We start from the raw sequence: 17639 nt of genomic DNA on the forward strand, positions 1-17639 counted from the left end.
ATAATTTTACTCTCACTGTTAATATGGTTAACGTATTATTATAATTCAATCAGAATAGTAAGATTTAAATGTTAAAGTTAACATTTTCTTGAATGCTTTATAATGTATTAATATAGTGATACACATATATAATGCATAAATCAATAAATGATATACCACAGAAGCTGGCTCAAAATTTTTCACTGATAAGAAAGTACTAAGAAAAAAGTTTGATGACTACTACTCTAAAGATAAACTACTTTCAAACAGTTTGTTTCCTCTGTACTTGTTTTAATTCATTCTTTTACTATTTAGTAATGCTTTTAACAAAATGTGAGCCTGCCTCAGCTGTGTTCAAGGAAACCAAAAACAGTGGTTTGGTTTGGTTTTTTCTACTTAGTTTTGTTTTAATCCAAGCTTCGACCAAGAAATTTAAAAGGGGAAGGAGTAAAGAGGTGAGGACAGTAATCACAGTAAAATAACTCCAAATGATGTAGAATTTAAAAGTAACTTCTCAAAATTAAAATAATTTACCTTCTTCTAAAGACATTGCCTCTGACAAAATTCAGTGGAGGCTACAGTCTACCTTCAGAGTAAAAGTGAGAGTAAAATTTGAACATATTAAAAGAAACCATACATAAACAAATCTCCTTTACTGTCCTAGAGAAGTAAAAAAAAAAAAAAATGAGTCAAGGAGCTAATGGAACAAGTATTTTGTTTAATTAAATACGAAATAGTAACTGGTCTAATTCTCGAAAATTGAGGTTTCAAGAAGAAAAGACTATGTGCATGTAATACAAACTGTAGTACATTTTAAAATAAAAATCAATAAATGTAGTTTGCTTAACAAACTGAATACATTCTTGGAATTAATTGGCAAACACTAACTATAAGCATTCTGCTGGACACAGGAAGAGACACACTAAAAAAGTACAAATGACGTTTCTTCCTGAGCTGATGATTTCCTTGAGGAGTCCTCATATGAACACTAGCAATGAAAGAAATTCACTTATGTAGTAGAACCAAGTGAGCAATGCAATTATCAAACATGTCTATAAAAGGTCATCATCAAGTGATCAAGGGATGTTTTGTGAAACATAAAAAAAAATCAAAGTATGAAGAAACTGTAGTTGATAGCTGCAATCATCTAGACTCTGGCTGATATGTCAAATGATCATCTGGCATCTACTGAATCCTTTAGGAAACTAAGCTTAGAAATGGTAGGGGGAGGAAAGTGGGAAGGGACAGACTGGGAGTTCGAAATTTGTAGATACTGACAGACAAATGTAGAATAGATAAACAAGATTATTCTGTACAGCACAGGGAAATATACACAAGATCTTGTGGTAGCTCACAGAGAAAAAGAATGCAACAATGAATATATGTATGATCACGTATAACTGAATAATTGTGCTCTACATTGGAAATTGACACACTGTAAACTGACTATAACTCAATACAAAAAAAGGTATCTGATTATAAATTATGTTCATTGCCCAGAATAGTAGAGAAACAATTTACAATTGGAATATTAAGTATCATTTTAAACTCTGCAGGCTGCTAATACTTTTTCCCATAAATTTTAGGTTTAGAAATAAAAGTAATTTTTCTTACAAAGTAAAAAAAGAAAAAGAACCATTTAATAAATCTATATTTTCATTAAATTCTGACTAGTATATGAATATTTTCAATTTATTTTAAATATATTTTATTAAATAAATTTCATTTTATTTTAAAGCTTTTTCTAGTCTATAAAAGGAAAATATTTTTAAACCACATTTTTTTATCCCTGAAAGAATAAAATCAATTACATATTATGCATTAGTGTGTACTCATGCTTTAATATTTTCTAATGAAATTAAATATGTAATTAAACAGAAAGGAATGGAATTTTATAACCTACTTGATTAAAGTGAGCAACTTCTAATATACATAAATCCACAAAAAATATATTCCATGTACATTAACACTAATTCTATATTGTAATTACAAACATATCTGCTCAATATTCAAGCTTAATCAAATTAAGGATGGCTTAACCATTTTTAGATGAGTAACTATACTAGTGTGATCCATTTTACTTATACTTTACAATTCTTAAAAAAAATTAGAACCCAAAAATACATCAGTGCCTTCAGGAGAAACTATTACTAACAAAAACTGGAAATCTCCCTCCTTAAAACCATCCTATAAGTTATACTGCCTGTGGAGAGAATGATTTTTTTTTAAGGCTCAAAGGAATTTCAAACTTGGTGTAATATATTAAACTTAAAAAAAAAAAGGTCAAGTGTAATGTCATCTCTTATTTTCTTAGAAGGAACATACTCCTTGTATGTGAAAAACAAGGGGCTTGCCTTGAAAAAATTATACATTTCCTAATCTCTTATAGTCTCTGAAACAGTGCAAGGAAAGTTATACTTAGTCTCCATAAATATTTGTTTGTGAAGAGAAAATCAACTAAATTGGCTTATAATGGTACATACTCTTTATCTTCTTACCTCTTTCTCAGAGGAAGTGACAATTCGCTGTTAAATCCTACATCTGTTTTTAAGACCTGTGATCTCACTGTATAAATTATTCCCAACTTTACCGTATCTCCAATTTTTTCTTCTCTCCTCTTTACCTCACTACAACTATTGACTGACCTACCCAAGTTTCTCAAGAGTCAAAACTCCTGAAAGAGTTGTGTACAGACAGAGGCTGGTCTCTACATGCTCAATCCCCATTCATTCCCTAACGACTAAAGCTCCTCTGGCCAACTGATGTTGGCCAATTAAAGTTTTTCAGTCTCATTTTTCTTGATGACTACAGCACACCACGCAGTCACACCCTCTTCCTACAACTCTTTTCAATTATGTTATCTTAGACGTTCCTTTGTTGCCTGCTTTCCAGAATGATGTTTCTCAGTCTCCTCCACTGGCTCCTACTCCTTACTCTTTAATGAGAAAGTAACTCAGAATTGGATTTGGGGCCTTCTTCTTATCTTGCAGTGTAAGGCCTCCCTGAGAGATCATGCCCTTGGAGAGGCTTTGACTATGATCCACAGGTTGATGACTCCCAAACCTGTATCTCTCACTGTGAAAAATCTAAGCCATATCTCAGACATGAAAAGACTTTTACCAGCTTTGACTTCTGATAGCCCCAATAAAAGGAGAACATTTATTTTCTGTCTTCCAAAACTCAGCTTGTGACGTTCCATTTTAAGTTATTGTGGCACAGACTGTTAAATAACCACTAATATATATTCTCCCCCTTCTTTGTTAGAACCCACACATTCTAGCCAGGCATGTGCCTCAAAGAATACAGACTGCAATCCTGAGATCCCTGTGCAGCTAGATACAATCATGTGACTAACTTGTGGCCCAGAGAAATGGAGCAAAAGTGGAGTATACAACTTCTGTTTAATTTTTAAAGAGATAAAAGACTCCTGTTTACTCACTTCTGCTCACTGAAATGCAGATATGATAAACTACTGAAACATCCACTGTGGACCAGAAGGCCTTGCATCACAGGCTACCCATAGTGGAAGAGAAAGTACCTCATCTTGGAGAAACTTAACACCTCTGGATGTCTACTCGAAGCTTTCACATGAGAGGCAAAATTTGATCTTGTTTAAACCAAAGGTTGAACAAGGGTTTTCTGATATTTTCAGCCAAACTTAACACAATCTTAAGATCATAGCTAAATTACTGAACTCTTGCTTAATTTAAAAATACTATGTTTTGAAATGAGGTCAGAAAAAAATAATTAGAAATATTCTACATAATAGCCCAAGTTCATTGTCAAAAGATTCTTTTAAAAAAAAAAATCTGAAACCTTTCACTATCTATAATACAAAGTGCTTTAAAAAATTCAGGATTTTTCATATTTAATTCTTTTTATTTTATTTTATTTTTTTAAACATTTTTTATTGAGTTACAGTCATTTTACAATGTTGGGTCAAATTCCAGTGTAGAGCACAATTTTTCAGTTATACATGGCATATTTAATTCTCTTTGAAAACCAAATAAAACAGAATTTCCGTATACCTGACAAAAATTTTAAACATCTGAAACATCATAAATTTTAAATTTTATTAGAAGCATCAATGACTCTGGGATATATTTAAGGACGTGTAAGCTGTGTGAGCTCTGGGAATCATTCCATTCTCATGCAAGAAAAAGTATGTCAGTAGTAGTAGCTCACTTTGGAGTTTCACCCAGGAGTTACGCCACTGAAGTGACACCCAATTAAAGGCAGAAGGAACCTCCTTGATCATCACAGAGGTTAGGTGTTTCCCACTATACCTACATTGGTAGCTCTGATGCAAAATTCTTCACCATCTTAGTCCTATGGAACTGGGCTGAAAACTTAAAATATTCCTTTGATACAAAAAAAGACACTAAGAGGTTAGCTGATTATGTATTAGGTTTTAGCGGGGAAATTTTACATAGACCTTATTTTTAGGGTTGGTTATGTGATTAAGGAATAAAAGAGACAACTAATAATCACACAATGACTACTGTAACCTGGGACTTTCATTTCTAAAAAGTCTCATTAAATATTTTTTAAGCTTGGGTAAGTTGCTTGACCTCTTGATGATTCAATCTCCTTGATTATAAAATGAAAGGTTAGATGATTTATTCCTAAATATACATACAATCCCATATGATTTTTCTACAGGTATCCACATGCCTTACTCCCTCACTTGCTTCAAGTATCTGGTCAAATATCAACTTTCAGTGATGCCTACTGTAATTACCCTAATTTTCACCCCACAGTTCACTAAAGCTTTGTACATTTTTTCCCTTTTATTCTCTTTGTGCCTCATTTTGGCCAGTTTCTATCACTACGTCTTCAATTTCATTGATTTGTTCTTCTGCAATGTCTACTCTCCTGCTAATTCCACCTAGTGAGTTTCTCATTTCAGATACTATATTTTTCATCTCTAGATTTGGGCTCAGTTCTTTTCTATACCCTCCATTTCTCTCTGAAATGTATTCATATTTTCTTAAACACCTGGATGTAGTTATAATACCTATTTTAACGCACAGGCATTTAATGTACCTGCCAATTCTATCATCTGTGTTATTTCTCAGTTTATTTCTATTGGCTAGTTTCCCTCCTGGTCAAAGTTGCCTGTTTCTTTGCATCTCTAATAGTTTTTGATTCAATATTTGACACTGTGATTTTTAAGTTGTTACCTGTCTGGATCTTACTGTATTCCTCTTAACAGCACTGGGCTTCGTTTTACCAGCAGTGGAATAACTCCTTGTTCTGGTTTCTTCAGAGAGGCATTTTAAAGCTTATTTAAGATGGGTCTAGTATAGGCTTTCCTATGGATAATTTAGCTCCACTCTTGAGGCACAGCCTTTTTGGGGTCTCTATTCAATTTCCCAAATGATCAACGGAAATTGTGAACTATGCATAGTAGGAACCTGAATGCCTTCCAGTCCTGTGTGAGCTCTGGGGATCATTCAGACCTGGGTATCATTCCTTGGTCATCCTATGTGTGCACATCTCACTATTTGGCAAATACTCAAGGATAAATCCACTGCTGATTTATGAAGCTCTTTTGCTACACAGTTTTCTCTCTCTGGATCTCTGTCCTGTAATTTCCAGCTATTGCTGCCTCCTTTTACTTTGATCCCTTTGCTTCCCTAAACCTCAACTCAGCAATACAGCTGCGTTCAGCTTGATATATCCCACCCTGTTCCGCAGACTGGAATGCGCCTTCAGCTAAAAAGCCTGGGCAACCCTAAGGTTCAACTAATTGGTTTCCCTTCTATGAGGGATCATAGTCCTGCACTGCCTATTGTCTGATGTTTAGAAACTTTTTTTGTTCTCTCATATGTTTTGACCAGTTTATTAGTTATTTACAACAGGAATATAAATCTAGTCCCTGTTACTCCATCACAGGCAGAAGCTGAAGCTCTACAATTTTAATTAACAGCAGTATCTACTAAAATTTACATCATTAATTATCACATCTTCATTATTATCTCGGTAGCATTTAAAGAGTCAAATTAAAATGCCTTCTGTTATTTTAACTGTGTACTCACAGTGCTTTTAGACGAGACGTAATACATAAACATCTAAGATAAAAATGGCTCATATTTTTAAAAAAGCCATCATTTATGAAGTATCCTGCTTTTTAAAGTTTTCATCTCCATTACAGACATTTTCATCAAGAGTTCCAAATTAATGTTCATAACATTTCCAAAACATAGGGTAAACAGATGTCATAGCTTTTAGTGGTTTCCTTGTCTTAAAGAAAATACAGATTCTCTAGAAGATTATTTAGAATTCTGTGATAATATATTATCTTCATGTGAAACATGCTTTTATTCTGGCTTGGCCTGCCCTGCGTGCCTATATCACTCAAATTGTGCTGTTCTGCTGTCAACACATTTTCAGCCATCAAGCACATGTTCCCCCTGCAACCAGCTACTTAAAACTGCTTAATTGAGATTGGAAGAGGATGTCTGCTTCTTATTGAAAAAAAGGAAAATCAAGCCCAGTGCAGTATCACAAACCCTGGTCTTCCTGTGCCAAAAATACTATATAACACAGGGATGAACATAACATCTTTGGACCTTAGGTTGAGGATATAAAACTACAAGATTATTTTAATAAGAATTCAGGGATAAATTAACACATTTTTCCACTGTGAAATTCAGTTTAAAAATTAAAATATGCATTTCACAAGAATGTGAATGCACATCCTCTTCAACATACCGTGGGGTTACATCCTGATAAACCCACTGTAAGTTGAAAATATCTTGAGTTGAAAATGAATTTAATATGCCTAACCTACTGAACTTCATATCTTAGCCTAGGCTACCTTAAATGTGCTCAGAACACTTACATTAGCCTACAATTGGGCAAAATTGTCTAATGCAAAGTCTATTTTAAACTAAAGTATTGAACAGCTCATGTAACTTATTGAATACTGTACTGAGGGTGAAACCGAGAATGGCTGTATGGGGATAGAATGGCTTTGGGTGTTATCAGCTGTTTACCCTCGTGACTGCATGGCTGACTGAAAGCTGTAGCACACTGCCCCTGCCCAGCATCACCAGAGTATCCTACTGCTATTATTGGCCCCTGAAAAGATCAAATATAAAATTTAAAGTATGGCTTCTACTGAATCCATACTGCTTTAACACCATCATGAAGTTGAAAAACCAGAAGTCAAATTACCGTGGGCCAGGGACTGTCTGTATACTTAATACAACCAAACTGTACATTTAAAAAGGTTAAGATGGTAAAAGTACAAGAAAAACAACAAGAAACATGATATGTAAGAAGCTATGAATACCTTACCAAATTCATTACAGCTTATTATTAGACGTTAAAGAGAAAAACACTATTTCAAATGAAATCATACAATTTTTTAAATTACATTAATAGGAAATTTAAAACATTGTTTTATGGAAGAATATTTATGTTTTATATTTGCATAGATGTTCTAGCTAAGAAAGTAAAAGAGGAGGAGGAAAGAAGATTGAGGTATTCTGCATTTGCAAGAATTCACTTTAAGAGGGAACTATCAGGAGACGATTCTCCATGGGTCTCTTGTGCTTTTGCACGTCTTACAAGTAGAGGCAGTGAGTGCCTTTGTTCCCAAAGGTGTTTTTAAGGATATCTGTACAGTGTACAGCCTCAGAAGACAGAGACATTGTCTTTTTTCTGAGCAGGTTTGCTTATAGTCTTGCTAGGTATACACAGGGCTTCCCACGAGAGAAAACAGCAGGCATGCTTTCTACCCATTATTAAAGGTTCAGGTTCCCTACATTGAGGGTTCTGCTGCTACAACATAATCCACTGTATACAGGTATCCCCTGGCCCTCTTTGTGCCACCCTGTGGGAATTAGGCATAGGGCAAGGACATAAGAAAATGCTAACACTCTGGTAATTGCTAATGCCATAGATAATAAAGTCTTTTGTCTCCATTCCAGGAGCCTCATGTCTTTGGCAAACATTGATGAAACTGTACCCTGCATAACATGATAACTTGTCAGCTTAGAGGTAGGGTGAAATTACAGACCCTTTAGAGTTCTTGACACATACCTGTTACTGTTTTTGTTTTTATAGGGCTGCTGGCATATTCAGAGGCCTGATAAGACTGTTGCTTTGCCAGGGGTGCACTTCCAACAGACACGTCATCCTCCTTCCTTCTGCTAATTGGCATAACAAGAGGAACAGCTATCACAGGCTGCTGGAAGAGCCAAATGAAAAAGTAAATTATTTACTATTTCTAAAGCAGAGAAGGTTAAACACAGCATCCCTGCGGGAAGTCCTTCACATGTTGGGGTTGAGGTTTCATTATTTATTATTATTTTTTAAACTAATAATCACCATAATCCCCACCACCCCAGAGATAATAATCATTAGCATTTTGATACATTTCCTCTCAATGTTTATCTTTTTTTTTCCCCCAATGGCTTACATCACTATGTTAGTTTCAGATACACAATATAGTGATTTGATACTTCTATACATTACAAAATGATCACCATCATATGTTGGGTTACCATCTGTCACCATACAACGATATTACAATATAATTGATTATATACCCCATGTTGTACATGGGGCTCTTTTACTTTAAACAAATTAATCAATCTTTGCCACCTACCCTCTTTGTCTCTTTCACACACACTCACACAAGGACACTTAATTTCAATTTTAAATTATAACTCTGTTCAAAACCCAAGAGAGCTTGGAAATAATTAAAATTTAATATAAATTTTAATAAGAAGTATAAAGATAATATGGTAAGGATAAATCAAGACTAAAATTAACTTTGAAAATTAGGGTTATTAGAAAATGAAAAGTTATAAAATGATATTTTAGGGACATACTTCTGTAAAGTGTTTATGCACATGTTAATGCGGACAGTCCAATTTTTTTTAAGAATTGCTGAGAATCTCTATATTTTGTCTGACAAGGTGATATTCACAGCATATTTAGAAAGAATAGAAAAATATCTATAGTTAGGGAAAGCTGGAAAACATTATGATCCTATATTGAATGCATGAGTCCTGAGCTGGACAATAACGCAGCTGTTTCATCTTTATTCACTGAAATAAAGTCTGATGTTACTGCTGATGACGCCCAACACAATCTTGTCAGATTTTTGGCAAAAAAAATTAAAAAAGTATTTTAAGTTTGCTGCAGGATCAAAGATCAATGTTGAACTGGGTGGAAAACAATCATCTAATGTTGGGTTTTAGCCACAAACTGAGAAGGAAATTGCAGCTTGGGAAACAACAGATGATAACTGTGACACAGCTGCATCAGATGGTGAATCTGGAGGGGGCTGGTCAGGCTGCAGTGCAGTCTAATGTTACCCTCAACACTACAGCATCCACACTTTCATAAGCCTCACCCAACTTATGAGTCTTATTTAATATCATTTAAATTGTGAATAAATATTTCAATGAGAACATATGTACATTATATAACAGTATAATATATTCAACCAACATATGACTTAGAGGAAAAAAAAAAGCCAGATTATTTTGCAAGTTGTTATTTAGGCTGAGTAAAAGGACAAGAAAAAGGATAATGAGAATATGAAAAGATTGTACTGTGAGAACCACTACAATGTAGAACACCTGCTTTCATGTTATGTAAATATTTAGTCAAGCTGACAATATTTCTACAACTCTAAATAAGAAATAGCATTTAAAACCTAAATGAGAAATGCTGAGCATAATTTAAACTTCCTCATCTATGAAAGTTAACAGGATGGAGATGTCTACTGGAAAAATCCTTTATGCTCTAATATTTAGTGATTCTATAATGCCTTGGGTTTCTTGGCCATCATTTATAAACTCAGAATATGATGAAGCACTCTAAGAAATTAGAACAAATTTGAGGGTCAAAATTAATATATAATAAATCATCAGAGAAAATTATATTTTCCCAAAACCACCCTATATATTACATGTCACATATTATATATTTCATATTATATATAGTATACATGCTACATATATAGTATGTGTATATAAGTAAATACAGGTGTAAAAATTAAAGGATTGTATCAGTATCATAATAGTGACTGACTCTGGGAGGAACGGGTGGTCAGTTAGCAATCAGAGGGGATTTTAGCTTTACTTGTAATATTTTATTCATCTCTTTTAAAAATAAGCAAATATGATAAATTGCCAGTAATTATTGTTATAATAGAATATGTATGTTTTATTCTTTATAATTTTCTGTATTTTTACACTTATTAAATTTAATAATATAGGAAAATTTTATAGGAAGAAGGACGAAAGGCTTCTTAGGTATTTTGGAACCATGGATATTGATGGGGCAAGGAAAAGACAGAGCCAGGGCTAAAATACCACTGAAATTTGGGGGAATATCCAGTACCAAAAGGTAGAAGCATGTAAACAGAGCAATGAGAGGTTGCTAAAAATAAATGGCACTGCTTTTGTTTTGACTGGGGTAGTCGTATTTCCAGAAGAGTGGTAAGAGTCACTCATCTTATTCTTTACCCAGTATCTTTTCATGCCTGACATGCAGCACTTACATTAGCAATCATTCAGCAAATATTTATGGAGGGTCTCTGTTGGACACCATTATAAGTATTTAGAATACAGCTGTGTAGGACACACGTAAGATCCTTGCTCCCTTGGTTTTTATCTTGGTATCCACGTGGGAGAAAGGGCTGGAACCAATCTCCTGTGGATACCGAGGAAGGACTGTGCTAAGAATGGCATTACTGTATTCCTTCATACTCTCCAATGCACTAACTGCTTCTAGAGGGAGGAATGGTCTCAACCATGATTTTATTTGTGTAGCCCCATATCTAACATACTACATTGTATTCTGCAACTGTTTGATAAAAGGAAGCATGAAGTGGGAAAAGGATGGCAGAAGTCTCAAATGACATTAGGACAAAGAAAAAAAGCCTTTAACAGATGCTCCTTGAGGAGCGGAGTTATACTTTAGTTAATTTATTATATTCTTATATAATTATGCATTTTCTCCCATCAACTAGCTTTAAGTTACCTCAGGAAAAAAAATACAAAGCTATTTCAGGTAGAATATTGTAAAACTGCATTTGAGTCAATGGGAAAATGCAATCCAATACTGCATAAATTTGGCCTCAAAAATTCTTGGCTCTAGAATATACCAGATGTGACAGTAGGTAAGTAAAGCTCAATAAGCATAAGTATCTTATCTTTAAAATGGGAATAATAAAATGTCAGAATTATATTTGTATCGTGATGTGGAAAATTACATATAAGTATCCTAGAGACTATAATTGGCTACTCTTTACTCTGTAATTTATACCCCCTTAATCAAACATATACCCCAGGTCATCTGCACCAACCATCCCAGTACCAGGATTAGACACACTCAGTGCATGTTTGTTGAATAAACATAAATATGAAGAAATGTAGAGATAATAAAGTGAAAACAAGTCTTATGTATCAGGCACTCTAAGAATAAACATGTACGCACTTTGAGGGAAAACAGGCCAGTAATCTAGTCTCTCTAAAGTATCTGCTTTACGAGCAATTATACAGCAAGTCCCTTTAAAAATTAATTCAACTCAACTCTGAGCTGTAATTTCTTGTAAAGAAATTAAAGAATTTTTTAAAGGGGTACAGCAGGGGTCATAAGAATCCTGATACATCCATAAGTAAAATCAATAGAAGAAATACCTAACTCTGATAAGTGAGGAAAAAAGAGTCACTCATTGAGAATTATGAAGAGTTTCTCACCTGTGGCATATGTTTGCTGGTTCGTTTCTGAGGTTGATAAATGAGCCAAGTGTATAAGATAGGGTCAATATTAACTGCTAGTCCTTGTACACTACAAAGAAGCACAGCACCTAAAAAAACAAGGTTTGAAAACTGTTACAATTCCTCCTAAAAATAATAAGCTGAATATCACTTCACATCAATTACAGTAGGATAGGTACAATAAAAAGACAAACAGTAATAAGTTGCCAAGGATGTGGAGGAATTCAACCTTCACACATTGCTGGTAGAAACTAAAATTGTGCAAATTCTCAAAAAGCAAAACAGACAGTTACAACATGACCCAGCAACTCTATTCCTAGGTATATACCAAGAGAGCTGTAATCATGCCCATGCAAAAACTTGCATACAAATTTTTACAGCAGTATTATTCACAATAGTCACAAAGTGGGAACAACATCAATGCCCATGAATTGCTGAATGGATAAACAAAATGTGGCATAGTCATGAAACGGAAGAAAATTATTTATCCATGAGAAGGAATGAAGCACCAATACATGTCACAACATGGATAAACCTTGAAAACATGCTAAGTGAAAGAAGTCAGTCACAGAAAACCACATATTATATGATTCTGCTTATATGAAGTGGCCAGAATAACCAAAACCATAAAGAAAAATAGTAGATTAGTGGATGCCAGGGCCTGGGGGGAAGGAAGAACGGGAAATAACTGCTAATAGATATGTGGTTCTTTGGGGAGTGATGAAAATGTCCTGTAATTAGCAAATGGTGATTGCTGTACAAGCGTGCAAATATTCTAAAAACCATTAAATTATGCATTTTAAAGTATTTTATGGAATGTGACTTACATCTCATTAAAAGTGCACTTGTCTTCACAAAATAGTAATAAGTTTAATTTTTAGGCAAATAATAATTTCTATACTGGCCATGAGAATGGAGTATTATCTCCTTCTTTTGTTTATATTACAAAACTAACTCATGATGTGAAAGGAAGTATTATCATAACCACTCAATACATCACTGTAAATTACAGCTTTAAATGTGCAGAAGCAAAGAGAGAGATCTGCCTAGATGAAATGTAGGCCAACACTCTGACATAAAACACAAAGCTGAAGTGTAACAAGTTGCAATTCCATCCTACTAACTAAAATATTTTTGTCCCTCTCTGAGAAAAAGTAGCTCACATAAACTTAACTAAAGCAAAGTATCCCATTTTAAATTTATGTGTGGCAAGTGATAAATATCCATAAATAAGATTTTACATTTCTACATATATCTTTTAATTAAAAAAATACAATTAGCTCCACTAGGATGTATGGAATATGAAGGAAAGGGTATTAGTCAGTTTTGCTCTCAATTGTATTTCCAGCATCTAAAAAAGTACCTACTACCTGGCAGGGACTGAAAAAAAAGTCACAATAAAAGGTAAATAGATTCTCACATTAGTTGGAGGAAAGAGCCATTTGTTTTATAATGCTGCATATAATTTAAACAACTAGTACAATTAGTATAATTAGCATTAATACAGAGTCCTATGAAAAGTGAACCACACAAAGATGAAGATACAAGAATGGAGGAGAGGAAGCAAATGAAAGAGAAATTTCCACTTTTTTCAAAGCTTTGCACAGAATTTTCAAAGAACCAAAATTTGCCATGTGAACTCTTGTTCTGCCTTACAGTGCTGCTTCCCCCAGGGACCACAATCAGCACAGACTCGTAGGCAGCATGCCAAGACAACACGAGCAATCCCTACTTCCATGTACAAATGCATGTGCTAGTGATCAGTGATTCACTCAAACATATATCAGAAAGGGACGATGGTGAGAGGCTAAATACAAAATGACTGCAAAACAGGGGGTTTATAATTGAAGTCAATTGGAAAAGGCAATTTAACATATATTTTTCCTCTAATAGAATGCAGATCCCTCATAAGAATCTAAATTCTTCTACTTCTCAAAAACTACTACTAGTGTACAGAATAAAGGCTTAAAATGCTATATTATATTAAGAAAGATAAAATAATAGCTCTACTATACCAGTCACTACCATATCTGCAAACTAACAAAAATACAGTACACAGATATATTAGTATAAAAATGTAGCAAGATACAGTACATAAAAACAACAAGAGTTAATTTAAAGAGCGCTCCTGTTTTATAACAATTCATCCTCTTCAAATATGTTAGTCACTAGGTGAGAAACAGAACTTGGCCTTAATTACTAAAAACTGCTTATCAAAACCTTTTTATTTTAAAGAAATGAGTTGAACACATTTAAATAGAGAGTTCAAAAACATATTTAAATTCAAGAATGTAAAATTCAATCACAAAAGTTAAGACTTTTTAAAAATCCATACACAGAAAAGAAATTACAATTAGATTTAAATTACTATGAATTGCTACATGACCCCACTATAGTTTGTTTTATAATTAGTATCACAAATACTAAACACACCAAAATAATACATGGCTGACAATACAGGATGTGTTTCATCAAAAGAAGGAAATACAAGAAAAAAGACATGGGGATCCAGAAGACAAAGGATCCAACATAGGAAAAAAGTCATGGGAATCCCCAGGATCACAACAGTAAATTAGTGACAGATACATGGAAAACTTAGTAATAATAAACCCAATTATTAAATATGGGGAAAATGTTATACAGTAAAAGATAACTAATCATAGGATAAACATGACTGTGCCATGAGTAATATTTATAGACAGAACAATGTAAATTCTGAAAAAATGAATTAATTGATTAATCAAATGTATGATACAGCAAAACTGGGACTATGGGTACCTAAGAGGAATGTGTGATGGGAGCTGAAGAGGGTAAAAGTTGGCCAATTTTCATTTTCCACAGTAAGGTAATAATAAATGATGCTCTAAAATGAACAATCAAGAAAGAGCAGGAAAAGCCCTGTTATTTAAAAATATGGATGTAAACACCAAAATAATTACTGAAAAGATCTGAAACTAGCTACTTCTTGAAAAGGGAACATTAAAAAACAGGTGCAGTTGACATGAGAGAAAATATAATTAGAATTCTCAAACTGGGGACAACAGAAAAGAGAAGCAGATGAGCTTTAGATTTTCTTTCTTCCTTACAGCCACTAGCAAAAAGCAGAACAAAGTTTTCTCTTTGAAAAAATTCTCCAATTCATTGTCATACAATAGCCACAAACTAAGATCTGTAAATGGTTCTCGTTTAAAAAAATCAGTAAGCACTGCAGGAGGCAAGTAAGTGGGGGTCAGAAAAACAAATAAACAACAAATTCAGACTTTCAAGCACTGAAGACATTCGAATACAGAATATAAAACAGCTATGCAGGAAATGTTTAAAACACAAAAGTATGAAATCATGAAGAGGAACAAACAATGAGAATGTATAAGCAAAGAACATATTTTAAAGAAAAATGGCAATTATAGAAATGACAGGTTTAATTGTTGAGTAAAAAACTCATTGGGTAGGTTAAACACCAAATTAGATGTCACTGAAGAGAAAATTAATGAAATAGAAGAAACACAGTAAGATAACTCAGAATACATCTGAGATAGAAAAATGAAAGAAAACTATTAAAATGATGTTAGGAGATATGAGGACTGAGTAAGAAAAACTAATGAGATTCCAAAGGGAATTAATAAGGAATGAACAGAGGCACTATTGTTAAAAAGGTAACAGCTGAGAACTTTACAAAACTGTTGAAAGACAGTAAGCCTCACACTCAAGAAGCCCAATGAACCCAAACTGTATAACTAAAAATAGACCTACATTAAACAGAGATACAAAACACCGATGAGAAAAAGATCAGAAAAGACCCTAAACGAACAATTAAAAGATGATAAAAGAAGAATTTAAATTGATTTTTAAAAGCAAATAAATCTGGATAAGTTTTGTTCTAATATTATACATCTCAAATACAAGCAACATATAAACTTTTTCTTAATTATGATAAAAAATATGCAAAAAGATCTGTGTGTTTTAAATTTAAAATTATGCAAACTGAAAAACATAACAGTAAATTAAGGAATTACAGACATTCTCCATTTTAGGCAAGTTATTTTAAAAGTCTTTTCGTATGTGTGAAAAACTAAACATGTTGAGTAAGTTTTGAAAAATGTTCTCAGAAAGTTATTAGCACAATTTTAAATTGGGATTTTAGAGAAACAAATGTAAACAAGTAAATATTTTCATGTGAACAATTAATTTTGAAGGTTTTATTATATTATAATGAAAAAGTTAAATACTTCACCAACATCCATATAAGTTACATGATTACATTATACCAAAAATGACTAAATGACATAGCCAGAACTTGAACCTCATGAGTGTTAAACAAGTTAAAAAAAAAAAAAGAGAGAGAATAATCTTATTAATTTAACAACAATATAAATGAAATTATAATTTAGAGATTATGTTCTTTTAAATTTAAGGGGATATTTTTTATAGTATACTCCATTTACAAGATACACAAGTTTTGATATATAAGTGTGCAGACAATTAGTCTGATACTGAGTTGACTCAGAACAGAGTCCCCATAAATCACTAAAATTTGGCAATATATTATTCTGTTTAATTTTAGCCTGGGAGACAACTAATGAGAAAAGTGTGCTTTACTTCTCTGCACACTGCCAAAATGGCTCACTTATCCACATTCCATTCAGGCTTCACCAATTAGTTAACCCAAGGAACCACTGTCATTTTCAGTTACATCCTAAGCTGAAGAATGAGAACTGAATTAAGGGTTAGAGTCCAAAATTGCAGAGCAGTGAAGTTAAACATACATATTTCTTGTTAGCTACAGAAACCCTGTCAACCAATTAGACTGTCTTGTAAAATATCAAATTATTAACATGAAAAAAGTGTCTTTCACTTATCTTGAATCAATGAATGAGACAAAAGCACAGATATATGAATCTTCATCTAAGTTTAAGTGGCTAAAACTCACTATTTTTCTATTATGCAACTACAATAAAGTAACAACTTTAAGATTTGTGAAATCTCTTATGAAGTATTTTAATTTGTGAAATCTCTTATGAAATATTTGCTACTCTTATTTTTATGAATAATTTCAAGAATTCTGGCTACACAGTTACATAAACAAAAAAGGAAGAAACAATACTTCAAAAACAAGGGTGGGGAATAAATGCAAGACAGAGCAATCAAAGGCTAAGAAAGGACAGAGCAGGGATGCACTGCCAACTGCTGGCATCTGATTATCCAAGGTAACTATCAAATTTAGTATAAATGAATCATAAGATCTTTTAGCTATGTGTGTATGGTAGCTCATGTTACTTAATTAACAGTTATTTCCCCTTCTCTTAGGATGTAGAAAATCACAAGAACACTCGATCCCATTGTAACAATAAGAACAAGTCATGTAACTTATCAAAGCTTTTCAACATTCATCGGACAGATTTTTTTATGAACAAAAATCATAAAAGTGAAAGGCCCCTCATAGGGCAGAAGGAATGAATAGTGGCTTTCATTCTCGACACAGCAACAGAGGAGAAGAAAGCTGGTAAGAAGAGAACAGCTGAACTTTTAACAAATGTTTAAAGTGCTAGTTGGGGGCTGAAATGACAGTATAGAATCTTTGAGAACCCTAGACACACAGGGAATCCACCCACCTGCCATCCCTTTTCAACAAGCCTCCACCAAATGCTCATCAGAATAACGAGGGACAGGTCTGGAAAGATGAGAAAGATCCCACTGGTGCACAGGCGCATGGAGCCTGATGAAGGCTGAGTGCAAAGAAGAACTGAGAGAAATCTCATAGCCACTCTGAACTGTTCAGTGAGCACCAAGCAGGACAACCTGTGCCAGGAGAAGAAAAGAGGAACTAAGGACAGATGAACAAGGCGTGCTGAAGTCTGTGGGTGGGTCAGAAGAACCGAGAGAAAATCACAAGCCACACTTAAAGAAAACTCT

The 17639-nt window shown here is 33.6% G+C and overlaps 1 protein-coding gene across 11 annotated transcripts in view; it reads right to left on the reverse strand.

Moving 5' to 3' along the window:
- VPS13B (vacuolar protein sorting 13 homolog B) overlaps window positions 1–17639 on the reverse strand; it is a 627764-nt gene that overhangs the window by 377908 nt on the left and 232217 nt on the right. For 10 of the 11 annotated variants that reach the window (XR_004315275.1, XM_032468224.1, XM_032468221.1 and 7 more), the window contains 2 exons: window positions 11709–11818; window positions 8032–8179 (listed from right to left, as the gene is read on the reverse strand). Coding sequence is in view for 10 of the 11 variants with exons in the window: in XM_032468224.1 (XP_032324115.1) it covers window positions 8032–8179; window positions 11709–11818 (258 nt within the window). In the remaining variant the exon portion in view is untranslated. The remainder of the gene's footprint in view (window positions 1–8031; window positions 8180–11708; window positions 11819–17639) is intronic. The other variant, XM_032468222.1, reaches the window with a different exon arrangement.

This window comes from Camelus ferus, chromosome 25 (assembly GCF_009834535.1).
Source record: "Camelus ferus isolate YT-003-E chromosome 25, BCGSAC_Cfer_1.0, whole genome shotgun sequence".
In the NCBI taxonomy this organism is placed as follows: Eukaryota; Metazoa; Chordata; class Mammalia; order Artiodactyla; family Camelidae; genus Camelus; species Camelus ferus.